This window comes from Mobula hypostoma, chromosome 5 (genome assembly GCF_963921235.1).
Source record: "Mobula hypostoma chromosome 5, sMobHyp1.1, whole genome shotgun sequence".
Classification (NCBI taxonomy): domain Eukaryota; kingdom Metazoa; phylum Chordata; class Chondrichthyes; order Myliobatiformes; family Myliobatidae; genus Mobula; species Mobula hypostoma.
In genome coordinates, this window is record NC_086101.1 from 165,519,133 (window position 1) to 165,547,112 (window position 27,980).

Below are 27,980 nucleotides of genomic sequence, written 5' to 3' on the forward strand. Positions count from 1 at the left end.
CTCTATATATTGATTTAGAAATCTTTCCTGAACACATCTTACAAACTCTAACCCATCTAGACCCCTATCAGTATGGGAGTCCCAATGAATATGTGGAAAATTAAAATCCCCTACCACCACAACTTTATGTTTCCTGCAGTTGCCTGCTATCTCTCTGCAGATTTGCTCCTCCGATTCTCGCTGACTATTGGGTGGCCTATAATACAACCCCACTAATGTGGCCATACCTTTCCTGTTTCTCAGCTCCATCCATAAGGACTCAGTAGACAAGTCCTCTAATCTGTCCTGCCTGAGCACTGCTGTAACATTTTCCCCGACAAGCAATGCTACCCCCGCCCCCCCACCTTTCATTCCTCTGCCTCTATCACATCTAAAACATCGGAACCCTGGAATATTAAGCTGCCAGTCCTGCTCCTCCTGTAGCCAAGTTTCACTAATTGCTATAACGTCATAATGCTACGTGTCAATCCACGCCCTCAACTCATCCGCCTTCCCCGCAATACTCCTAGCATTGAAATATATGCACCTCAGAAGATTTTTACCACCACTCACAATCTTTCTACTTGCGGCTTTGCTTGAACTTTTAACATCATTTATCTTCACCCCAGCCACACTGTCAGCTCTGGCACTCTGGTTCCCATCCCCCTGCAAATCTAGTTTAAAGCCTCCCCTATAGCACTAGCAAACCTCCCTGAAAGGATATTGGTCCCCTTGTAGTTCAAGTGTAACCCGTCTCTCTTGTACACTCTCTTGCTGTTTCTTTATGAAAAAGCTTAAGTTGCCTCTTGCTGTGATTACTCTGGAGGGCATAATGTGCAACAGCTACATCCATAAATGTACTTGTGACAGATAAAGAGCAATTCTAATGGACCATACAAATCTCCAGAGCTAGCTCTTGATTGGCATCCTGCTGAAAATAACAAGTATTGCCTCAAACAAGAGAAAATCTGCAGATGCTGGAAATCCAAGCAACACACACCAAATGCTGGAGGCACTCTGCAGGCCAGGCAGCGTCGATAGAATAAAGTACTGTCGATATTTTGGGTGAAGATCTTTCAGCAGTCCTGCAGAAGTGTCTCGGCCTAGAACATTGACAGTACTTGAAAAACGTACTAGGAGGCTGAGTTCTCTCTGGAGTCTGGAGGCTGAGGATTGTCCTGCTAGAAGCATTATAGTCAGTCATTTTCCCTACATGGAAATGTGAAATATTAAAGGCTTTAAGATGAGGGGGGAATGTTTAAAGGATATTTACAAGCCAAGTATTTTTTAATACTTCCTAGAACACGCTGCCTGGGGAACTAGTGGAAGCAAATGCAATAGAAATTTTTATGAGGCATTTAGGCAGGCACATGAATGGGGGAGGAATGGAGGGATATATGTGCAGTTTAAATTGGCATCATGGTTGACCATTGTGAGCCAGAAGGTCTGTTCCTGTGCTGTACCGTTCTCATGAAAAGAATCTTTTATTCATGTGAATGGGCAAGTTATGGCTGCAAAGCTGAAAAAAGTGGCTGAGAATTTAAAGTGCATCCAGCTCATCATTGACTTCGGCATCTAATGCACAAGTAAAGGAGTTGGAGAAGAGCTGACATCCAAACAGGAAAATTAAGAGCTGAGTAGACAACTTAACACTTCAGTCCTAATGCATTATTTTAATATCATGACTGATTCAGTTGTAACCACTGTTTGCATTCCTGTCTACCTGCTGTAACCTTTCATCTTTTTGCTTATCAAAATGAATCTGCTTCTGCAAGAATATTGACTTTGTATGGAACTGGAAGCCAGAGCTAAGATTTGTCCTAATGTCAATAGCAGGTTGAGTAGTGTGTTATGTGAGGTCAGAAAAAGACATCTCTTTATTGAGCGGTGCAGCAAAAATGCTGGCAATCCCTTGATAAAGAAGTACATGTTCATTATTTATGGATTTATTGCGCAAAGTATTGCTTATTTTGAAACTGCCAAGTCTCGTTCTTTCCATTAAAGAGATCTTCATGAACAAAATATATTTAAAATAAAATATCTTTATTACTGGACAGTAAACTTACAGCTAATTTTTCAGTTCCCTCTTGCTAATCATTTTCTATATAGAGAAGTTTATTGAAGACATTGGTTCAGCCTAATTTAACACACCTGAATTTAAAATCTATATTACTTTTCCTGCTAATGTTTGCATTTGTAGGAAATCTGTATTGAAAGCCACAGTGACAAGATGAAGCAGCACAAGCATAGTGAAGAATACAGATCCCAACGTGCAGTGCAGCTGGTGCGTGACATTTCATTTATAGTTTTTGTTCATTATGTTCTTTATGATTTTTGACAATTGAGCACATCATTGTCATAGCTATCCTCTGGATGAATTTTATTATAAAATCATTGATTAAGAATGATTTTGATCATGTAAAAGAATGTGATTTTCAAGTCTCACATCACTCCTGCTTGCTGTTTGTGTGTGCACTTGTTAGTACTTGCAGAAATACACGGTTGAAAATCACATACAAAATTGAGTCTCCTTTATTAAATTTAGTTTCACATAAATGTAACTACTATTCTTCACAAACAGGAAGCTGGATCTGTATAGCTGAGATAATATTACTATCTAAAGGGATAACTAATTATTTGCAGAGTTTCTGGGGAGTCATCTGGACCAAAGTCCATTGAGTAAAGATGATGAGAGACTGAATCTATAGCATTCCGGGGAAATGTTGAAGCTTTAGAGGTGCATCCTTATTCCATGTGCCTCCCTCTATAGGTACATATACTATTGGTCCTGCTGTGCCTCTAGGTTATTATTAAGATATTAGAGGAAACTCACACGGTCACAGAAAGAATGCGCACATTTTGAGCTAAATGATGTATTTGAACTTTAGAGAAAAGTATGATTATTTAGATGGAAAGGATATTCTTTTGTAGTCTGCATTAATTTGTTGATTTTGTTTTCATATGCAGGATCAACAACAGGAAGAAGACAAAAGTAGTAAATGGGTTAGCCAAGAGCGACAGAAAACATTGGATAGATTGCGTAACTTTAAACAGGTAATGATAATCTGAATTCAAACATACATTATACCCATTCACGAACGTGATAAATAAATCTCTTTGCGGTTTTACAATTCATAAAGAACTTTTTTTTTAACTCTGAAGATCTTTGTTAATTGTGTATTCTACACCACACAATATTTCAGTGGAATAACAACTTTGATTAGAACATTAGAAAGTTCTTGACAAGAACAGGCCATTCAGCGCAACAAAGTTTGCCAAATTTCTATTCAGATACAGTGGTGTTAGAAAGTTTGGGAATCCTTTAGAATTCGCTCATTTTCTGCATAAATATGACCTAAAATGCTATCAAGTCTTCACGCAAGTCCTAAAACTAGATAAAGAGAACTCAATTAAATAAATAACACAAAAACATTATACTTGTTCATTTATTTATTGAGGAAAATGATCCAATATTATATGTATTTGTTGGAAATAGTATGTGACCCCCCCCCACCCTGCCCTCATACAACAATAACTTCAATCAAACATTGCTGGTAACTGTTGATCAGTCCTGCACGTCAGCTTGGAGGAACTTTAGACCATTCTTCCATGCAAAACTGTTTCAGTTCATCAATATTTTTGTGATACCTTGCATGAACAGCCCTCTTCAGGTCATGCTACAGCATTTCAATTGGGTTAAGATCTGGACTATGACTTGGTCATTTCTTCTTTTTAAACCATTATGTTGTTGATTTACTCTTGTGTTTCAGATCATTGTCTTGTTGCATCATCCAACTTCTATTAAGCTTCTGGTGACGGACTGTTACCCTAACATTCTTCTGCAAAATGTCTTGATACAATTATCCCTCAACGATTACAAGCTGTCCAGGCCATAAGGCAGCAAAGCAGTTCTAAACCATGGTGCTCCTTCCACTATTGCTTCGCAGTTCTTATGAGGTTTTGGTGTTCGTGTGCAGTGGTCTTCTCCATGGTGTCCTTCCATGGACACCATTCTTGTTCAGTGGTTTTCTCATAGTGGACACGTATACAGAGACTTTAGCAAGTTCTAGAGATTTCTGCAGGACTTTTGCACTTAACCTTGGGTCATTTTTCACCTGCTTCAGCATTGCACATTGTGCTCGTTTTGTAATTTTTACAGGATGCCCAGTCCTAGGGAGAGTAGCAATAGTACTAAATTTCCTCCATTTGGAGACAATTTCTCTTACTGTGGACTGATGAATACTCAGCCCTTTAGAAATGCTTTTGTAATCTTTTCCAGCTTCATGCATCTCTACAATTCTTCTTCTAAGGTCCTCTGAAAGTTGTTTTGATCAAGGCATGGTGCACGTAAACAGATCTTTCTTGAGAAGACCAGGCTCTGTCAGTAACCTGACCTTGTGTGTTATTTTTAAAGGGCAGGGAACCTCTACAACCGGCATCTCCAATCTCAGCTCATTGATTGGAACACCTGTCTCCAAATAGCTTTTGTAGAAGGCATTACCCCAGAGGTTCAAACACTTTTTTGAACCTAGACTGTGATTGTTTAAATGATGTATTCAGTAATGACAAGAAGTACAATTGTTTGTGTATTATTAGTTTAAGCAGATTGTGTTTGTCTATTATTGTGACTTAGATGAAGATCAGATCACATTTTTTGAGTAATTAATGCAAAAAAACAGGTAATTGCAAAGGGTTCACAAACTTTTTCTTGCAACTGTAATGTGTTGAAATATCTATCGAATTTAGATTTAAGGTACTACTCTTGACTAACAACCTGGTAGTTTGTTCCCTGTCCTCAATTTCTCCACCTATGGCCTTGTGACATTGATGATGGTTTAATTTTGAAGTAGCAATTGGCATCCACTTTACTTATACCCTTAATGATTTTGAACCCTTGTATCATGACTGCTCTTATTCTACGTCCAATTAGTCTAAAAAGATTTAATTCTTTCAATTTTTCTTCATAGCTCATACTCTGCAGACTAGGAATGCGTCTACTCTCCCTCCTCTGGGCTCTCTCCAGTGCCTTCACATCCCTCACACAATATGGAAACCAAAATTGTGCACAGTATTCAAGGTGTGGCCTCACAAGTGCATTATACAGCTTAAGGAGAACGTCTCTAGACTTGAACTCCACTGAGTGCATTATATAGCCCAACATTCTATTAGCCTTCCTAATCACTTCTGTGCATTGTCTAGATGTTGATAGTGATGAGTCTACCAGGATGCCCACGCCCACATCCTTCTCATACACTGCACTTCTAACTCAAGACCCCCCCCCCCCCATTGTTTCTACTTTCTACTCGTAGCACTTTACATTTACTTACATTAAATTTCATCTGTCGTTTACAGGTCCACATCTGGACTTTGTTTAGATCTAATGTATTGATTCTGCTGCCTGAATGTTATCAACTCATCCCCTAATTCTGTGTCATCAGCAAACTTTACTAGTTTATTTGTTATGTGCTTATCCAAATCATTAATGAAAATTAAAAACAGCAGCAGCCTCAAAACCAATCCCTGCAGAACTCCACTTTTAACATCTAGGTGTGAAAATGATCCTCTCACCATAACTCGTTCTTTGTTTTTGATCCAGTTCTGAACCCATTTGCATACCTTACCCTGAATCCCTAACTCCTGTAATTTGTTTAATCTCTCGTGAGGTACCTTGTCAAAAGCCTTCTGAAAGTAAATGATATCAACTGCTTTATTGTTGTCATAAATGGTAGTTGTCTCTTCATAGAGCTCCAGCATATTAGGAAAACATGAACCCCATGCTGGCTTTCTGCTAACATGCATGTTCTTATCAGCTGCTTTTCCATCCCATTCTTTATTATTGCTTCCATTACCTTGCCTGTGATACACATTAAGCTTACCGGTCTATAGTTACCAGGGTCAGTATGGTCACCCTTCTTGTATACTGGGACAACGTTAGCCCATTTTAGTTCTTTGGGATTTCACCAGTGTTCAATGACTTTTGAAAATTGCATGTTAGGGTTTGTATATATAATCACAGACCTCTTTAAATACCCTTGGATATATGTTGTCTGGCCCTGGAGATGTATTAACTTTCAGCTTTTTCAGCTGAAGCAGGCCATCATTCTCTGAGATCTCTAAGTAATTTAAAACACCCTTATTTTTCTCTACACTTACTGGCATATTGCTAACATCTTCGCAGGTGAATACTTTAGCAAAATAAGAGTTAAGGGTGTCCATTATGTCCTTCTCTGCATAATTTTAACACCCCACTATTATTCCTGATACACTTAACTTTCTCCTTCACTCTTCTTTTACTACTAAAGTATTGAAAAAATCTCTTAGGGTCAATCTTAGTATTATCAGTAATATCCTTCTCAACCTGCCTTTTGGCAATGCAGATCTCCCTCTTGAGTATAGCTCTCATATTTTCATATGCTCTACGGTTAACATCATTACTACTTATTCTATATTCCTTGTATGGCTCTCTTTTCTTCAATAATTTTTATATATATCTTTATTCATCCATGTAGTTGATCTATTGTTCTGGTTGCTTCTCCCCACCTTGAGTATGAACGTCTCCTGCACTGAGTGTATTATCTCTTTAAATTGACCCCACTGTTCCTCAACTGACTCAACGTCGAGCAGATCTTTCCAGTTTACCTTCTGAAGTCTTTCCCGCATCTGCTCAAACATTGCATTTCCGAAATTCAATTTTAATGGCTTTGGTTTTGCTGATATACTCTCCCAACAAACTTAAAGACTAACAATATTGTGATCACTTGTTCCTAAAGGCTTGTTAACTTCCGTACTCAAATTCTATTCTGATTATTACAGAATATCAAATCTAGAGAGGCCTCCCCTCTTGTTGGTGCATAAACATACTGGGTCAAAAAATAATCATTCAATAACTCAATTAATTCACTTTCCTGTAATCCATTAGTCACTGGGTTCTCCCACTCAATATTTGGGATATTAAAGTTACCCCTAACTATACCATCACTCTCAGAACTTGCTTTATTAATATTCTGATAGAGTTGTTTATTAAAATCACTATCAGCATTTGGGCTGTATGACATACACCCAGTGTTATTCCTTTATCCTTAGAGCTTTCAATTCTCACCCAGATATATTCACTAAGTCTCGATTCATCTCTTACTGTAAGCAGCCTCATGTTTAAGTTCTCTCTTATATACATGGCTACTCCTCCACCTTTACAATCTTGCCTGTCTTTGCTAAGTCCTTTAATACTACAAACGTTGTATATTCATAACCATTCTTTTAGGTCAGCCAGGTTTCAGTTATTGCTATTACAAGTATCCCCTGCTATCCGAAAGTAGAGCGTTCCTATGAAACCTTTCATAAGCCGAAATGCATAAAGCAAAGAAGCAATTACCATGAATTTATTTCGGAAAATTTTTTGAGCGTTCCCAGACCCAAAAAATGATCTGCCAAATCATACCAAGTAATACAAAACCTAAAATAACACTAACATATAGTAAAAGCAGGAATGATATGCTACTAGCAAAACAAATAGTAACATCGGCAGCTTTCAAGATTCTTTCTCTCTGCATGTAAATAGTACGAATAGTGGACGCAGGCAAGTTCAACGCACACACAATGTCTTTATTTTGTTCACCACAATCGAAACGCTTAATTACGTTTACGCCAAGCGTAACACCCTTACAAGTTCTCTTAGGCTTTTCTGATACCTTAGGACACATCTTGCTAACGAATGCACAAATAAATCAAGATAAAGCACTCTGGCTGCTTGGTGTATGCTCTGCCTCTATAATGGCTCGCTGCAAAACAAATGCTGAATGCTATTTTCGCTTTTCACCTTTTTTTGTAAAAGCGAAAATCCTCTTTGGATTTCTTACCATTAGCGAAAACAGGTACTAATGTAGGTCTTTCGTAAAAGCGAAGTGGTGTAAAGCGAACTTTCAAAAAGCGGGGGATACCTGTATATCATACTGATATGCACTTGCATATAATTTAATTTTGTTTCTTTTATTCTTAATGCTTCTTGCATTTATACAGGCCATCCTACTCAATTACTGATGTTTTTCATCCTATTCTGACCTTTTGTTTTTATAGTTTTGAAGCCTGTAATCGGCTTACATCCTAATATGTTATTCTCCACTAAGGGGTTTAAACAATTGAACCTGATCTATTCTAATTTCCCTGCACCACCAACACCCCTTCCCCATTCCCTAATTTAAACAGTCCTCAACTAACTGAAGCATACATTAGCCCAATACATTAATACCCCTCTGGTTCAAATGCAACCCATCCTGGCAGTACAAGTTTCATCTACTCCAAAAGGCATCCCGATGTCCCAAAAACCTTTTCCCCTATAATCTATGCTATGATTTGAGCCACATGTTACATCTTCCAATCCCCTCCATTTTGCCGGGATTGGCACATGACACAGGCAGAACTTCCAGATTATTCGTTTCCAATTTCAGAACAAAACAAGGTTCCCTCTACTTAACTATGCCGTGTGATACTAGGGGTGTACTTGTACTCTCACTTTTGTACGTTATAAAGTATACTAGCTTTCTAAGTGGTTACATTTCATCCCATGTTAAGAAAGTTGCTGCTTCAAATCCTACTGCAGAGCTTGAGGACTTTTCATTGCAGTGGTGCATTGCTGTTTGTATTCTCTATGTTTAACTGGCTATTTATCATGTCTAAAGACAAATTTGAGTAAAACAGACATAAAGACTTAAAGGAAGTTACTCCCTGGAAAACAAGAAATGCGTTGAATGCATCATTGAAGGCAATAATTAGTAATTAATTTCCATGAGATCATTAGACATAGGAGCAGAAATAGGCCATTTGGCCTATCGACACTGCCTCCGCCATTTCATCATGGCTGATTTATTTTACCCCTCAACCCCATTCTAAATTAATTAATTATTGTCACACGTACCTGTGATGCAGCGAGAAACTGTGTTTTGCATGCCATCCATACAGATAATTTCACAACATATGTACTTTGAGGTAGTACATGAGAAAGGCAATTAAAGAACACAGAATGTAGAGTTACAGTTACAGACTATGTGCATTGCAGGAAGACAATGCAGTACAAGGGCCATGACTAGGTAGATTGTGAGGTTAAGAGTTCATCTTCATTGTACAAGAGGTCCATTCATGCATCTTATTGCAGTGGAATAGAAGCTGTCCTTCAGATTGGTTGTGCATGTTTTCAAGCATTTGTATCTTCTGCCTGATGGAAGAAAGGAAAAGAGGAAAAAATTGGAGGGCTCTTGGCAATTGGTTTATAATTGTCATGTGTACCAAGGTACAGTGAAAAGTTTGTCTTGCATACTGTTCATACCGATCAAATCATTACAAAGTGCATGGAGGTAGTAGAAGTTAAAACAATAACAGAATGCAGAATAAAGTGCAATAGCTACAGAGAAAATGTAATGCAAGTATACAATAAGGTGAGTTAGTTCCTCTCTGTGTCTTGTGGCCCACCAGGCAGCAACCTTGCCATTTCTTTCATTTATGTGTGTTCTTTACGAGGCAGAGTTGCTAGCTCGATGCTCAACTCAGCACAGGTGCAAAGCGTGCGGTCAACCGGCCAGACGCAAACCCGCGACCACTCACTCTGGGATTCACTGCCGATGCCACTACACCACCAGCTGGCTTATACAATAAGGTGCAAGATCACAGCGAGATAGATTGGTAGGTCAAGAGTCCATCTCTCATGCTAGGGAAACATTCAGTAGTCTTACAACAGCAGGGTAGAGCTGTCCTGGAGCCTGGTGCATGTGCTTTCAGGCTTTTGTACCCTCTGCCCAATGAGAGAGGGGAGAGGAGAGAATGTCTGGGGTGGCTGAGGTCTTTGATTATTCTGGCTGCTTTATTGAGGTAGTGAGTATAAACAGAGAGAATCTAATGGATGCTGCAGAGGGAGATGGTGGATGATAGACTTCTTATCTAGTTTAGAAGTGAGGGATCAATAAGAATTGTGTAAAGATATCAAATTATTAAATTCAGATAGCAAGCAAGGACATTGAGTATTTAAATGGCTATTAAGTGTTACCCTCCTGTTCATAGAAACAAGATGTAAGAGTTTGAGTCTTGAAGATCACTCTTAAATAGGATATTCTATTGTCTGAATGGTGGGGCCCGTCAGCCTTGGACGGCAGCCCACCTAGCAGAAGGAAAACTCTGATTTCAGAATCAGATTTATTATCACCGGCATGTGTCATGAAATAGCAGTAGCAGTTCAATGCAATACATGATATAGAAGAAAAAAATAAAATAATAATAAGACTGTAAGGCAAAGGAGCAGAAGTCAGCCATTCAGCCCATCGAGTCTGCTCTGCCATATTATCAAGAGCTGATCCATTCTCCCATTTAGTCCCACTCCCCCGCCTTCTCACCATAACCTTTGATGCCCTGGCTACTCAGATACCTATCAATCTCTGCCTTAAATACACCCAATGACTTGGCCTCCACTGCTGCCTGTGGCAACAAATTCCATAGACCCACCATCCTCTGACTAAAAAAAATTTCTTCGCATTTCTGTTCTGAATGGGCGCCCTTCAATCCTTAAGTCATGCCCTCTCGTACTAGACTCCCTCATCATGGGAAACAACTTTGCCACATCCACTCTGTCCATGCCTTTCAACATTCAAAATGATTCTATGAGGTCTCCCCTCATTCTTCTAAACTACAAGGAATACAGTCCAAGAGCGGACAAACATTCCTCATACGTTAACCCTGTCATTCCCGGAATCATTCTAGTGAATCTTCTCCGTACCCTCTCCAAGGTTAGCACATCCTTTCTTACATAAGGGGACTAAAACTGCCCACAGTACTCCAAGTGAGGTCTCACCAGCGCCTTATAGAGCCTCAACATCACATCCCTGCTCCTATACCCTATTCCTCTAGAAATGAATGCCAACATTGCATTTGCCTTCTTCACTACTGACTCAACCTGGAGGTTAACTTTAAGGGTATCCTGTACGAGGACTCCCAAGTCCCGTTGCATCTCCGAACTTTGAATTCTTTCCCCTTTTAAATAATAGTCTGCCCGTTTATTTTTTCTGCCAAAGTGCATAACCATACACTTTCCAACATTGTACTTCATTTGCCACTCCTCTGCCCACTCTTCCAATCTATCCAAGTCTCTCTGCAGATTCTCCGTTTTCTCAGCACTACCGGCCCCTTCACCTATCTTCGTATCATCAGCAAACTTAGCCACAAAGCCATCTATTCCATAATCCAAATCGTTGATGTACAATGTAAGAAGAAGCGGCCCCAACACGGACCCCCTGTGGAACACCACTGGTAACCAGCAGCCAACCAGAATAGGATCCCTTTATTCCCACTCCCTGTTTCCTACCAATCAGCCAACGCTCTATCCACGTATGTAACTTTCCCGTAACTCCATGAGCTCTTATCTTGTTAAGTAGCCTCATGTGTGGCACCTTGTCAAAGGCCTTCTGAAAATCCAAATATACAACATCCACTGCACCTCCCTTGTCTAGCCTACTGGTAATTTCCTCAAAAAATTGCAATAGGTTTCTCAGGCAGGATTTTCCTTTAAGGAATCCATGCTGAGTTCTGCCTATCCTGTCATATGCCTCCAGGTACTCTGTAACCTCATTCTTGACAATCGGCTCCAACAACTTCCCAACCACGGATGTCAAGCTAACAGGTCTATAATTTCCTTTTTGCTTCCTTGCCCCCTTCTTAAATAGCAGAGTGACATTTGCAATCTTCCAGTCCTCCAGAACCATGCCAGAATCTATCAACTTTTGAAAGATCATCGCTAACGCCTCCGCAATCTCCACAGCTACTTCCTTCAGAACACGCGGGTGCATTCCATCTGGTCCAGGAGATTTTTCTACCTTTAGACTATTCAGCTTCCTGAGTACTTTCTCTGTCGTAATTGTGACTGCGTACACTTCTCTTCCCTGCCACCCTTGAGTGTCCGGTATACTGCTGATGTCTTCCTCAGTGAAGACTGATGCAAAATACTCGTTCATCTCCTTATCTCCCATTACAATTTCTCCAGCATCATTTTCTATCGGTCCTATATCTACTCTCAGCTGTCTTTTACTCTTTATATACTTGAAAAAGCTTTTAGTATCCTCTTTGATATTATTTGCTAGCTTCCTTTCATAGTTAATCTTTTCACTCTTAATGACCTTCTTGGTTTCCTTTTGTAAGGTTTTAAAAACTTCCCAGTCCTCTGTCTTTCCACTAATTTTTGTTTCCTTGTATGCCCTCTCCTTTGCTTTAATTTTGGCTTTGACTTCTCTTGTCAACCACGGTTGCATCCTTTTTCCACTCGAAAATTTCTTCTTTTTTGGAATATACCTGTCTTGTATCTTCCTCACTTCTCGCATAATCTCCAGCCACTGCTGCTCTGCTGTCTGTCCCGCCAGTGTCCCTTTCCAGTCAACTTTGGCCAATTCCTCTCTCATGCCACTGTAATTTCCTTTACTCCACTGAAATACCGACACATCAGATTTCGGCTTCTCTTTTTCAAATTTTGCAGTGAACTCAATCATGTTATGATCACTGCCTCCTAAGGGTTCCTTCACCTCAATCTCTCTAATCACCTCCGGTTCATTACACAATACCCAATCCAGTACAGCCGATCCCTTAGTGGGCTCAACAACAAGCTGTTCTAAAAAGCCATCTCGCAGACATTCTACAAATTCTCTCTCTTGAGATCCAGTGCCGACCTGATTTTCTCAATCCACTCGCATGTTAAAATCCCCCACAATTATCATAACACTGCCCTTCTGACAAGCCTTTTCTATTTCCAGTTGTAATTTGTAGTCCACATCCCTGCAGCTGTTTGGAGGCCTATAAATAACTGCCATCAGGGTCCTTCTACCCCTGCTATTTCTTAGCTCAACCCATAAAGATTCTGCGCCTTCCGATCCTATGTCACCTCTTTCTAATGATTTAATATCATTTTTTACCAATAAAGCCACACCTCCCCCTCTGCCTACCTTCCTATCCTTCCGATACACCGTGTATCCTTGGATGTTCATCTCCCAGAGACATGCATCCTTTAGCCAGGTCTCAGTGATGGCCACAATATCATACCTGCCAATCTGTAGCTGTACGACAAGATCATCCACCTTATTCCTTATGCTGCATGCATTTAAGGACAACACCTTAAGACCAGTATTTGATACTTTTCATTTTGATTTCACTGCAACTTTATTGCACTGCAACTCATCCTAATGGCTACAAATTTGCCCCATCACCTGCCTGTCTTTTCTGACATCTTTACTGCTCACTATCTTCGATTTATTTCTGTTTTCCCCTTCCTCCGCTCTGTCATTCCGGTTCCCATCCCCCTGCCAAATTAGTTTAAACCCTCCCTAAAGCTCTATTAAACTTTCCTGCCAGGGTATTGGTCCCCTTTGGGTTCAGGTGTAACCTGTCCTTTTTGAACAGGTCATACTTCCCCCAGAAGAGATCCCAATTATCCAAGAATCTGAAGCCCTGCCCCCTACACCAGTCTCTCAGCCACGCATTCATCTTTCTGATCCTACTATTCTTGCCCTTGCTAGCACGTGGCACAGGTAGCAATCCCGAGATTACTACCCTGGAGGTCCTGCTTCTCAGCTTCCTTCCTAACTCCTGGAAATCTCTCTTCAGGACCTCCTCCTTTGTCCTATCTATGTCATTGGTACCAACATGTACCAAGACAACTAGCTGCTCACCCTCCTCCTTTAGAATATTCAGGACCCGATCCGAAACATCCCGTACCCTGGCATCTGGGAGGCAACACACCGTGCAGGTAGCTCGATCAGGCTCACAGAATCTCCTGTCCGTTCCCCTGACTATGGAATCCCCTACAACTACTGCATTCCTCTTCTCCCTCCTCCTCTCCTCCTGTACAACAGCGCCAGGCTCAGTGCCAGAGACCCGGGTCACTGTGGGCGTCCCCTGTCAGGTCATCCCCTCAACAGCATCCAGAACAAGATACTTGTTGCTGAGGGGAACAGCCACAGGTGTGCTCTCCACTATCCGGGCATTTCCCTTCCCTCTCTTGACAGTGACCCAGTTTTCTGACCCCTGTAGCCTAGGGATGACTACCTCCCTGTAGCTCCTGTCTACCACCTCTTCACTTACCCTAATAAGCAGTAGGTCATCAAGCTGCAGCTCCAGATCCCTAACACGGTCTCTGAGGAGCTGCAACTCGGTGCACCTGGCGCAGATGAAGCCATCAGGGAGGCTGGAGGTCTCCCAGGATTCCCACATCTGACACCCTGAACAAAGCACTAACCCTGCAGGTATGCTATCTAATTCTACAGGAATGAAACAGGAAAAATAAGTCTACTCACCCACTTACCTCGCCAAACAGACGAACTTTTTAAACCGTTAGCTCATACCGTTAGCTGTGAGATCCCTGCTGTTCCTGTCTGTCCGGGCCGATTCGCGAAAGGGGAGGGGGGTGAAAAAGAGTTGGCGCTTCACTCTCGCCTCTTCCCGTTTACCGCTGAAGCCCGTTAAAGCCAAAGCCCTACACTCTGCTCCCACTCACTCCACTGCCCGCTGTATATGGTGGTCTCCTTTTTAAACTCTCTGCACGGTCCTGTTGACGTCACGCGCCTGTGCAGTCTCACCCTTCTTGCACTCGAAGTTTTTTTTTTAAAAACTGCCTTCCTTCAGAATAAATAAGTAAATCAATTACAGTATATTGAATAGATTAAAATCATGTAAAAAACAAATATATATTTAAAAAATGAGGTGGTATTCAAGGGTTCAATGTCTTATTTAGGAATCGGATGGCAGAGGGGAAGAAGCTGTTCCTGAATCACTGTGTGTGTGCCTTCAGGCTTCTGTACCTCCTACCTGATGGTATGAGTGAGAAAAGGGCATGCCCTGGGTGTTGGGGGTCCTTAATAACGGATGCTGCCTTTCTGAGACACTACTGCTTGAAGATGTCCTGGGTGCTTTGTAGGCTAGTACCCAAGATGGAGTCGACTAAATTTACGACCCTCTGCAGCTTCTTTTGGATCTATGCAGTAGCTTCCCCCGGCCCCCCCGTACCAGACAGTGATGCAACCTGTCAGAATGCCCTCCACAGTACATTTTAAACCTCCGCTGCCTTGCGGCTATACCCACCCATGGGAATGGCTTCGGGAGTAAACTCCGAGGAAGAAATCCGGAGCCAGGGTCCCTAAGGCAGTGTGATGTTGTAAACCAGTGTCGTTGCAGAGGTTGCTAGAGTGAAGTTGTAAACAACTTCACTCTGGCAACCTCTGCAACAACACTGGTGCCAAGCTGTATGGGCACTTGCCCATCCCTTAGACTACATCAGTGACGTGGAAAGGGGGAGCCCGCTGCATGGGCAACAGCCGGTTCTTCAAATCTTCCCACCCAGGAGTGTGTCCTGGAGAGGACACAGTCCACCAGAGGTGCAAACCCATGATCCCCTGGGATCGACGACTGCCTACTACTACTATCTGAATGCACAGCCTTTTGTAAATTGTTTACTAATTGGTGTGTTTTACCCTCCACCAGTCTGTTTTCAATTTTAAAAGAACCCATGGCAACATACGAGGGGTGATTGATATGTTCGTGGCCTAAGGTAGAAGGAGTCAATTTTAGAAAACCTAGCACATTTGTTTTTCAACATAGTCCCCTCCTACATTTACACACTTAGTCCAGCGGTCATGGAGCATACGGATCCCTTCTTTGTAGAAGCCGGTGTCTTGGACCTCCAGAAAGTGGTCCACAGCAGGGGTGATTGATAAGTTCGTGGCCTACGGTAAAAGGAGATGAGTTATTAACTCAAACAACAGGAATTCTGCAGATGCTGGAAATTCAAGCAACACACATCAAAGTTGCTGGTGAACGCAGCAGGCCAAGCAGCATCTATAGGAAGAGGCGCAGTCGACGTTTCAGGCCGAGACCCTTCGTCAGGACTAACTGAAGGAAGAGTGAGTAAGGGATTTGAAAGCTGGAGGGGGAGGGGGAGATGCAAAATGATAGGGTTACCCCCCCCCCCCGTCTTTCTTCCCTGACCTCCTGTCCCATGATCCTCTCGTATCCCCTTTTGCCTATCACCTGTCCAGCTCTCGGCTCTATCCCTCCCCCTCCTGTCTTCTCCTATCATTTTGCATCTCCCCCTCCCCCTCCAGCTTTCAAATCCCTTACTCACTCTTCCTTCAGTTAGTCCTGACGAAGGGTCTCGGCCTGAAACGTCGACTGCGCCTCTTCCTATAGATGCTGCTTGGCCTGCTGCGTTCACCAGCAACTTTGATGTATGTTGCTTGAGTTATTAACTTCAAACTTTCTGCATAATCACTCAAAGAGTTGAACTGCACGTGCATGTGACAAGAGCTGTATAACTCATCTCATTCTACCTTAGGCCACGAACTTATCAATCACCCTCGTAGAAAGCAAAGTCAGGAATTTTGCTGTTTCCCTTTTTTTTTAAAGAGAAAAGCTGGACTTTAAATTTAAGAGTGCAAAATAGCTACAATATTTAGTTGTATAGTAGCAGTGATTCCTTTGCTTGTGGAGCACTTTTGAATATCTAGAAACATTATAGTCAGAATCACACAGCAGAGAAACGTGCACTGCAGCCCACTATATTCATGCCAAGCTTCAAGAACCCATCCATTCTGACCCCTCTTACAAGCACTTGGTCCATCTGCTCCAGATGACATTATGTCAGCAGAGTATTGTTTTTGCTCTAACTTTGTTTGGTTACCCACACCAAATGAAATGTGTTTATTTATGCAAAAGGTTTGGATAAATAATAATTTCATACACTTGGTGGCCACTTTATTAGGTACACTTGTACTCCTGCTCATTAATGCAAATATCTAATCAGTCAATCATGTGGCAGCAATTCAATGCATAAAAGCATGGTCAAGGGGGTTCAATGATTGTTCAGACCAAACATCAAAATGGTGAAGAAATGTGATCTAAGTGACTTTAACCATGGAATGATTGTTGGTGCCAGACGGCATAGTTCGAGTATCTCAGAAACTGCTGATCTCCTGGGATTTTTAGGCAGAACAGTCTCGAGGGTTTACAGAGAGTGGTATGTCCTGTGGGCAAAAAGGCCATGTTAGTGAGAGAAGTCAGAGGTCCTGACAGGTTCAAACTGACAGGAAGGCGACAGTAACTCAAATAACCACTGTGGTTTGGCAAAGAAACATCTCTAAATGTACAACATGTCGAACCTTGAAATGACTGGACAACAGCAACAGAAGAACATGCACTCAGTGACCACTTTATTAAGCACAGGATTTTCCAATAAAGTGGCCACTGAGTGTATTTATAATGGAATAGCTTGACCAAGAAGTGCTGGTTCTGTAACACTTGCTATATCCAGTGTTTTGAGTTTGTCTTTTTGACAGTAAGTTTGAATACTTTGCTGGCCACAAAATGTCAAATATTCATTGAGCAGAAGGTAGGACATAAAAGATGCTTTTTATTTAATTGGCTTAAATGACGGAGTCAGGAGTTATGGTTTCTTCTTAAATCTACCAAGTGATTGGTTGAGATGTACTGCTCTGGACATATGTTTATGATTAATATTGCAACATATAAATGATGTGAAACATTAGACATATTATTGGCTATAGTTTTTAGTTTCTAGATACCTATACCTGTACTACAAAAACATTTTTCACCTCATTCATCTTCCTTTCAGAGATATTCTGGGCAAGTTGTACTGAAATCCACAAGGTTGCGTTTTACAAATATCAGAAAGAAGGATGCTGGTTTGGTCAGCAAAGGCCAAACACTGTCTCTTCCAGTAACTGTAGAAGTACAAGAAGGAGCTGAGGAACCCCCTTTTACTCAGAAGGAAACAAAATCTACTGCAGCAACAGAATTGAGAAATACAACAAAAGAACAAGAATGTGCTTCTTTCCAGACAGAAGAGGATTTGTTGCAACCTGTTTCCGTTTCAAGCCCATGTAGCATTGATGTACCTCCACCACCTCCACCTCCTCTCCCACCACCTCCACCACCACCAATGCCAGTTTGTGAAGACTCATCTGATGCTCTGCATCAAGTAGAGAAATCTGCTCAGCCAAGTGACTGCAAAGAGATATCACAGTCTGTGAGTTCACCTACACCTCAGTTATTTGACAGCAAGCAGCTACTAAATGCCAGAAAAAAACTGAAGAAAACAGCATCAAGTGATGAACTGAGAAAACAAAGAGGTATATGATTCCTTTTAATACTTTTAAGATTTTGAAGACCTTTTGAACTATTCTTGGACTGCTAGAATGAGTAGTACCTTACTTAGTTCATTGTAAATAAGTTCATAGCCATTCATGTTTCTTGGAGGGGCATTGAAACATACGTGTTATCACAGGATTGCGGTCATACCACTTGATTGGATCAAGTCAAGGAACTAGTTATATGCTTGAAATGAAATGCACTTTGACCAAGACTAAGTTTAAAAGAGTAAAGAGTTGCTAAAGTCAGTCCTTACATTGAGATGGTAAAAGCCGTAGAAATACCCATTGTGCAGTGTAATTTCAGAATATTGTTGGCAGAATTGGATGGAACATTGCCAAGTCCTCTGGGTGTTTCCCAAGATAAATCTGCAGTTTTTGAGCGCGATCAACCCCTGTATCATGAGCATGTGTTAGGACACACGTTAAAAAAAATTTATTTCTTAATTTTCAACTGGGTACTTTGCTGTTAGAAGCCATAGTAGAGATTGCCGCTGTCAGCAAAGTACAAATTTGATTACCTTATATCAGTTATGTCACAAAGAGAATTGTATTTTGTAAACAAAGCAATTTACAACACAGGAGGAGTCCATTTCACCTTTTATTTAAACAAAGAGGTGAGAGGCTATATGTTAGAATGCACTTGCATAACTTTAAAGTTGTTCTGTTGCTGTACTAATTTACTTTTCCCTGTTGCAGTGAGCTCACCAATGGATGAAGTTCTGGCTTCTTTGAAGCGGGGTAGCTTCCATTTGCGAAAAGTTGACCTACGTTCTTTGCCTCCATTTCCGGATGAAGATGACAGCAATAATATACTTGCACAAATTAGAAAAGGAGTGAAGTTAAAGAAGGTTCAGACAGAGGCCCTGAGAGAGGCTTCAATAGATTTGCATGATGCTGATCCTCTAACACGCAGCATTCACGAAGCTTTGAGGAGAATTAAAGAAGCATCCCCTGAATCAGAGGATGATGAGGATGAAGGCCTACCATATGCTGAATGGGACAACTAACTCATTGGCTAAGGCTATACAGCACATAATTTTAAACATAGCCTTCTGGTTCCTCCAATGACCTGTTCATTTTTGGTGGTTCTATAGAGGAGTGGGTGGTCCCTGATTAATAGAGCAATGTACCCCTTGAACTTGTGCCTAATATGAAGTCACTTAATGTCTAAACTCATGGGCAGCATATAACATAGCATTTAAAATTTCCACAAACTGATGGGAAGTTTTGTGGCATTAGTACGGACAAAGGTTAATATTTTTAGTGTTTGTGATTATGTTGTTCTCACACCCCATATGATTAATATGCACTCCCCCGCCCCCCCAAACCCCAATGCTAAATGGAGAGGATAAAGAAAATACCCTTGGTTTAAAACAAAACTCCAGATTTCCTGTGCTGCATTAGTATTAGGTACAGTTTGAGCTAGCTCAATTCTAATTTGATACTCAGAGTACCAAAGTTCTTAATTCAAAAATTAAAAGCATATTTCTGTACATTCAACAAAAATGGAAGTACAACAGAGTTCAATAGCATCAGTAAATCATACGAAATTTAAATTTGGGTTAGCTACAGCTATTCTACAAATTATCGTATGTATAGTAAAAATTAAATTGTGTTGCAGTAATGCAATGCTTTGTACCCCAAGTCAGCCTATGGATTGCCAATTGTTTGATCTAGATAATTGCAACAAATGGCATTGCAAAATTTTAGTAATAAAAGGGGCCAGCAAGGTTAAGATGTAAAATAATTAACTACAAAATAAAAATTTTACATTATTTAATTATGTAGCACAAATTTAAAGACCTATTTTTGAACAGTTGATTAATTAAGTTGTAGGTTGAGTGATTTATGTTCAAATTATCTGTATGTGCAAAACATTTCAGAACCTAGTATTTCTGAAAGATTTCATTAAGAGCTTTCAAGAAAAGACTTACCATTGTATCACACATTTTGACTTACAGAAATTGAATATATCCAGAGTATTTTAATACTTAAGCTCAATGTTATTTAGTCTGTACATTTTGATTTATTATACCTTCTTTCCAACATTTTAAAATTTGGCTGAAGTTCTATTGGTTTTGATTACTTACCAAGTTGTATGTGGAACAGTGCATGGTTCTAAAACCTCCAGTGACACGGCTGGAGACAAAAGGGGCTATCGGCAGGAATATTTTAAATAACGTATCATGTACTACTAAATTTGTGGATCATGTAAACTAAAATATCCATTTTCTTGGCATAAATATAATTATTTCTGATATCTATTCAGGGGGGATATTTTGTAATGACGTATTTGGGGGCTGAAACCACAAATTAATGATTTGCTTTACAGTTTGGGGGGAGGGGGGTGGCGCGGCAACATAGACTTGACCAGAGATACGAGGATATTTAACTCCTTATGCGATAAAGCTTTCAGTTTGATCTATGTATTTCATTCAGATTATTGCCAGTACAATAAGAAAACAATGGAGTAGCAAAACTTTGTCGCAATCCTGTTTCAAATAGCATAGTATTAAATAGTTTCAGAAAACTTCTTTAGGTGAGCAGAGGGTGCATTTAAATCTAAACTTTAAAGTTGAACTGATAGATTTGTATTTATTTTATTTATTACATGTATATTATAAACTTTTAGGAAGGAAAATTGGGGTAAGTATTAGATTGATGGATTCCTTCCCCCATTCCCACCCCACCCCAATAACACTTAGTTGCCTTTTCCCTTGGACCAAGGTTATTTAAGCATTTGGGAGATTTATGAACCTGGCTTATATCTTGATGTGACCGGTGTTGAATATCAATAATTTTTGACCATCTTGCAAATTTACTGCTTCATGAGTGATTTAGTATATATTAACCGTAAAGAACAAAGAGCATAATTTCAGGAAAATCTGTTGGTTGTACCAGTAGAAATGTATTGTAGAAAATAATACTATCCATTAGATCAATGATCCAAAGGGATGGAAGTTGTCAAGTAAAACTTTGTCTGGGAGTTGCTATGAATTCTAATTTGGGTATCAAAACTGTTTTGCCACATTCTTCCCTTTTTTAATGCACTGATCAAATATACCCTAAACTGAAAATGAAGAAATTGTAACAACTTCTGAAACAATAGGTGAAGATGGAAGTATCAGTTTGTGTGGCTATGAGTTTAATCTTTTGTAGCTTTATGCATGCTTGTAATTTATGTTTCTTTGACCCAGGCAGTACCACGAGGGTGCATTTTTGTTTTATATTCTTGATCAATGTGTGCGTTTTTATGAATCATTTGATCGTTGAACTGCATAAAACTTATAAAAGAATAATTATTTATTTTCATAAGCATTCTGTACGTATTAGAAAAATAATTTGCTCATTAATCGGGTTTTCTTATAACAAAGTCTGATGAAAATTTGTTTATAATGGATTCTTAAATATAAGATACTGTTAAATCATCCCTGGCACTGTGGTAGGAATCTAACCTTCCAGGGGACTTAGTGGGTTTTTTGCATAATTCCTGCACAATCCTAAGAAAAAAGTAAACATATTCATTTCTGACATTGCATATCTTGCATGGGATTTATTCCCAAAGGACAAGTTTATTTAAATCAATAAAATATGGTTTGAAAATACCCAAATGACCACAAGATAGAGCACAGCTGTTACAATATTGTATTAAAAAAGGCACAAGTTATTTTACTCAATTTAACAAGTTGAGATATTGTACAATATTTTTGCATGTTCTTTTAAAGATCATACTCACGTCAGTAAAAGAGTTTGTGCAATTAGCTAGGGTCAAAAAAAAAACAAAAGCCGAAAATGTTGGAGATGTCATCCGGATTTGAAAATGAGAATATAACAATAGCACACATTAGCATGTGTGGCCTTTGACAGACTGGGTAGGGAAATGGAAGAAAATTAGCCAATTCCATGATTACATCTTGATTAGCCACAAGATAATTTGGAATGATGTTTTGAATCTCTAAAATTAAGACTTAATTGTAATGACTACATACTGTGACTGCAGGCAGCACATAATGTAGAATTTACAGTTGTTAGGCTGCTGTTACAGATGCTTGGGAAATATTTATAAACATTTGAAATAGTGCAGTGGTATGGTTTACCTGCATGTTATTTTCTGGCACAGTGTTCACTTTTATGTAAATTCTAAACAAATTGAAGAGCTTTTAGCCTGTGGTCATCATATCAGCTAACTTTTGTAACATCAGCATTTTAAGTAGGAATCATTTCTTTAGCCCTTAATGTGATTGCAGATACAAAGCTTGAATATGGGCCCTGATAATCCAAATAATGCTTTTTACCGAATGCAGTATACAAACTGCCATATGTATAAGAGCGGCAAATTGCAAAGGAGGAAACTGCTTAAGTAAATGATAAGTCTGTGCAATTATTAATTTCATGCAAGTGCATTAGTGATTTGAACATCATTTATAGGTTATATCTGTGTTTCATGTTGTTTCTCATCTTTGAAATATGATAAATTTCATTCACTTAGTCCTTAACAGACTCAGATATGACGTAAGGAAAAATTAAGGAATGAGTTTAAGGCACCTTTAGTTAAAAGTTATCTGTTGCTTACAAGAATGCTGCACTAATGAGTGTTACACTTAAAATTACTCATTAGCTGCATTTCATATGTTTAGTAAAAGTTATGCATTGTAATAAACTATGCCTCTGACATTTCCCAAAACCAATCTGTTCCATACATTGCACAGAGCAATTTGAAATGGTGTTTTCATAGACTTGTTTTAAATTTGTAGTCTTTAAGTTCAGGTCGTCTTCTAGATAAAATTGAATAGGTGTAAACCTTATCAGTGAAGATCTTTATCTTCACTTCATTTCCAAAATCATAATTCTTAATTAATAGACCAGAATTAGTAAACCTGCCATTTGTTGTGTTAACTGTACATAACATTACTGAAGGGAAACTTCTGATATTTGTTATGATAGTCCTGATTTTGTTAAAAATTTTCTATCAAATCTTTGCTATGTCTGAAAATGCAATTGGTACAGATTCTGCCCAGGTTATGAACACCTGACTTTAGGCACACCATGAATACAAATGAGCATTTGGGATGGATAGGTTTGGATTTGCCAGCTGCAATGGGGTTGCAGACATGGGCATTTCCCCACGCCTCCCCCTGCAGCAGTTGGTGGGGGGAGGGGGAGGGGGAGGGGCTGCTGGAACGAACTGAGCACACTGCTGGCACCCACTCCTGCACTTGCTGTCCTGTCACAGCTGTTTCTGTTATCCTCTCTCACACAAGGGTTGAATGGACTCTTACTTCTACTCCTTTTGGAATCAATGACAAGAATTGATTATGACTCAATGTTTACAAGGCTTGAGGAATAATTCAGCAACCATTTCTGATAGCATCAATAATACTAATCTTATGGAAATGAGTATGATTAGAATAAGTTTACCAAATCCAAGTTGCAAAGGCGCACCACCCTCGCTCAATCTATTGCATTGAGCTCGATCACAATTAACTTTTTAAATGATGAAAAATATTTTCAGATGAGGCAGGGCACAGGGAACAATTATTACACTTTCACTTTTTATATTCTCATGAAGGTACTTATCAGATTCCCCTTTTAAAACAAAGAATTATGAACTCTTAATACATATAATAAATGCAAGTTTAATGTTTGTCATGATGTTTACAGAAGATTTATAATGTGTACCCTTGAGTTAACCCATATATTGCTGATCTGGTACCTCTGAGTGCCAGAGACACAACTACATCAATTATTGGATCATAGGTAGGATCCATTTATTATAACTTATAAATAATTTATATCAATTTTGTTAGTATATTCTAGAAGAGTTTGGTTGCAGATATCTGCTGGATGAGTGTGTTGGTAAATGAGGTTTGTTTAGTGTTCAGGTTTTTGCTTTAGAATGAGTAATGCTTCCCGATGTATTTTCTAATGGCAGAGCAATTAAGAGTTATGATGTTTCTCCGTTGCAGTGAAGGTCTGAGTTAGGAAAATCTGGGCACAGTGGCTTTTAAAAGGTGCTCTTGAAGTATTGTGTATTTTTGACTTACTAGAAAAAGAAGCATGGTTCAGAATGGCAAAGGACAAATTTTAGAGTGGTGTCAGGAAATTGTTGAAACAAAGCTTAATAAATACATGAAATGTTCTTCAGGATTGTTATATGGGTCCCTAATTTTTGAATTAATTCACGGAAATTTTAAATGTGGTGAAAGCTCTGTGTTCTTTATGAATTAATGAAATTGGATGCAGTAGTTTATTCCATGATTATCTAAAGTGATGAAATATCACATTAGTACAGGGAACCAATGAACCTGGTATATTTACAAGTAAGTAGATTAAATATCCTCTTTTGTGTTACCATGCATTGGACGTTCAGCACAAAAATCTGTTTATATGTAGGTCTCCTCAGAAAGCTGAATAAGTTACTTTAGTTATACATGCATGGGATTATTTGCATCCTGGAGTATTCATGCTGATTTTAGTTGTATCGAGTATTTACCTGGGGATCATCAGTATTCTGACACAAAACAATATTCCTGTCACCAGGACTCTGCTTAGTCAGCAGGTACTATAAATTAATAACCATTATGCTGTAAGTATCTTGTCATACTGAGATAAGGTGATCTATCTTGAATTATCAAGTTCACTTTTTTGTGGATTACATATGAGGAGTGCAGGGCAGTCTGTTCTTCACGAACAGATTGTCGTTATGGTCTTAAGGCAGCAGATTAGATAAGTTTAGGAAATTTTCCACTTTGATGCTGCTTAGTATTTATGAGAGTAACTTGGATGAATTACATTGTATTATAGTGTTCATCTAGTTTGAACTTTTAATTGTACATCTGGTTTAAAATGTTAACTAAGATGTGTTGCTTAACTTCAAAAGTACTGAGTCCACAGAGTATTTCATTGGGAGCAAAAGGAAAGGAAATGTAAACTCAGTTACATATTTGAAATCACACGAATGCAGTGTTGAGTTTGATACTGCTTTTGATTTCATTCTGACATTTGACATTCTGCACTTATTATTACCTTTATCAGAGAGCAAACAAAAGGACTTAACTGTTTGCAGATTTAAACTTCTGGCAGTAACTACTTTTTGTCTAATAATTAAAGTTTTAAGACATTAATTAAAATTATGCCTATTTAAGCAAGTGTCCTGATATACTGAAACTGTCATTAATCAAGTGATCAAGCCCTGGAGCACATTAGTGGGGTTTTTGACAAGGCCACATGGATGCAAACAATGAACTAATGCACTACATCACAGAACTAAACCATTGGAAAAAGGTATATTGACCGTGGGTTTTCTTTTCCTCTGAAATTCAATGTAATTTATTTCTGCTGTACAAACTGACATTTAATAAAACAATCTTTTCTAATAAATGGAAAGCCGAGAATGGAGTGAGACGTGATTGTAGCTGGCAGTAAAATTAATCCATCCAAAATAGAGGATCATACAGACATCTTGAGCTTTTGATAGTCAAAATGTTTCCTCTAAACACCTATTAATTTGGTGTTAGGAATGTTTTGGTGACATGTTTTTTAAATATGTTAGATATTTTAGAAACAAAATAGTGAAAAGATTATCAATGTGAATTTAACAAATATTTTGCGTCAAGATATGATGAGTTATTTTTGCAGCATTGCAGTTAATATTGCATTTGCATGAAATTGATCTTCAGAGATGAAAGATCTGTAGTTTGAACTGGTATGCTTCATTATTTAAACCATACAGTTTACAAGATTCGGTTTGGAAGAAAGGCTGATGCCAGTTTTTGTTATAATGAGTAAAGAATATGTATTATACTTAGAAAACTGCAGTAGATATGCAGAAGATGGGTTGGTGAGTTGTCTTTTTTAATCTTCACATTCTCCCAGGCAGATGATGGTTTGGTGTTGAAAATGAAGAGCTAGTTGTACAGTACTGGTAAAACAAAATGCATCTACAAATTTTGACTTTTCTCTTACACGTATCATAGTATTTAAGTCTATTCCAAATTCAGCATCCATGTTTTAATTACACATAATTTTAATGCTTTCTTTTAAGTTGCATGCTTGAAATGTTACTGAATGGTTTGTTATTTTCCATGATTTTAGAATAGTTTTCAGAGCCCATGTGACTTCTAACAGTTCTATAATTACTGCTAATTAGTTATGATAAGCAGTTGTGAGGAGTCCCATATATTGAGCTTGCATGGCAGGTATAATTCATTGACCCTCCCCCAGAGTGCCACAAGGGAAGGAATCTGGGAGTACAATTTATAAATTCTGGAGCTCTTTTTCTCTGGTCTGTGTTCCTAGTAAGAAATCAGTTTACTGCAATTGCATGATCGTAGCATTACCTCTGAAGAAAGATAATTCTCTTGGCACTTTCTGCAGTGATCGCTGCTTAAACCAGTCAAGAGCTCTCTGGTTCATATCATGCTCTGTAGAGTTTGTTGAGTCACAAAGTGTCTTCCCTTGACTGGTAGTTAAAATATTTTTTATATAAATGACCTAAAATTGTACATCCAAATCACCAGTAATGCAATAATTCAACTGAAATTGTGATGTTTATTTTGCAGCATAATTGAAAAATGGTCATTTGATACAAACTACTTTTTTTATGTTTGCTTTTAAAGGTAGATGAAGTTTTTAAAAAATGGTGTACTTTCTTTGTCCCCTTCATGTGTTTTTTTTTGATGTATTCACTGAACGTATACTGTGTTTCATGTTGTCTCATCCCAAAAGTAAGCTGCAACTCAGCTGTATAGTTTAACATAGCTTTATTTTGCACTTACTACATAATATATACTCTATGGTCAAGAAAAGTCCTACTGTGTGATGTGGATCTACACCATGCTTGTAATACCTAGGTTATGGCATTTACAAATCTAGCCGCTAAGAAGCTGCAGTACTGCAGTTTTCTGAAGGAAATGGGTGAAGGAAAAGACTGACAAGAGACTGGCCTTGTGCAATATTTGAATTCACTCGAAGAAACACTAGCACAATGTTTTAACTTTATGGCATTTAGCATATTTTTAAAAAACAAATTGTATTCTAAACGGTTATAATTAAACCCTTAGTGCGTAAAAAATAACAATCAAATAATATTTATTGAGCAACATAAATATAAAAGAAATCTTGAGACTTAAGGATCACGCAGCAATATAATGAAATGTAAAATACCTGCTCTAGTTGTCTTCATTTTACTTTTATCTATTCTATAAGACCTTGACTTCTGTATTTTAATCTTGGTATTTTGTTCTAGTTTATTTTTATTGATGTGTTTAAGGCTAAAGTCCTCACGCACTGTAATCACCCTTTTAACATTGCATTCACTGTTTTGGTGCTGAAATCTTATTTCATTCAATAAAGTATGATATTTAATTTATTTTCTGCTTTTGAGTATATCTGTATAACATTTCCTTTCCCACGTTGGAGATAGTTCTGTTTTTCCACTGATTAGATAATATTGGTGAGGTCCTTGCTAGAATTTTATGGTCCTGAGTTGAGTTCTCTGCATATGAAGCATTGAAATTCTCTTAATTGGATTGATTAATTAGAGATGCACTGAAAAGACTTGTCATCTTGGAGTCTTGACTCTCTAGAGCCTCCTTATTGCCTGGTATCACCAATTTTTGTCCTTGTTTTCAAATCCTAAAAAAATCCTAGGCCAATTATGTCCAGCACTCAGACATTCAGAAGCTAATTCCAGAAGATAAATGGTAATAACATCTTTCAATGTCGCTCCAGACTGTGCCCAGTCTCTTTTTAAATATACAAATCCATGAAAACAGACCTGTTCTAACTTGTATGTATGATTTCCAAGCTCTAATGCAACAA

The 27,980-nt window shown here is 38.8% G+C and overlaps 2 protein-coding genes across 2 annotated transcripts in view; one reads left to right on the plus strand and one right to left on the minus strand.

The window, feature by feature from the left end:
• The window catches only part of jmy (junction mediating and regulatory protein, p53 cofactor), a 114,968-nt gene extending 87,440 nt beyond the window's left edge, over nt 1-27,528 (plus strand). Inside the window, exons 7-10 of the mRNA XM_063049321.1 lie at nt 2,180-2,263; nt 2,947-3,033; nt 17,621-18,137; nt 18,855-27,528. Coding sequence (XP_062905391.1) covers nt 2,180-2,263; nt 2,947-3,033; nt 17,621-18,137; nt 18,855-19,165 — 999 coding nt within the window. The 3' untranslated portion in view covers nt 19,166-27,528. The remainder of the gene's footprint in view (nt 1-2,179; nt 2,264-2,946; nt 3,034-17,620; nt 18,138-18,854) is intronic.
• The window catches only part of LOC134347141 (homer protein homolog 1-like), a 102,921-nt gene continuing 82,487 nt past the window's right edge, over nt 7,547-27,980 (minus strand). Inside the window, exon 9 of the mRNA XM_063049326.1 lies at nt 7,547-9,187. Within this exon, the coding sequence (XP_062905396.1) occupies nt 9,167-9,187 (21 nt within the window). The 3' untranslated portion in view covers nt 7,547-9,166. The remainder of the gene's footprint in view (nt 9,188-27,980) is intronic.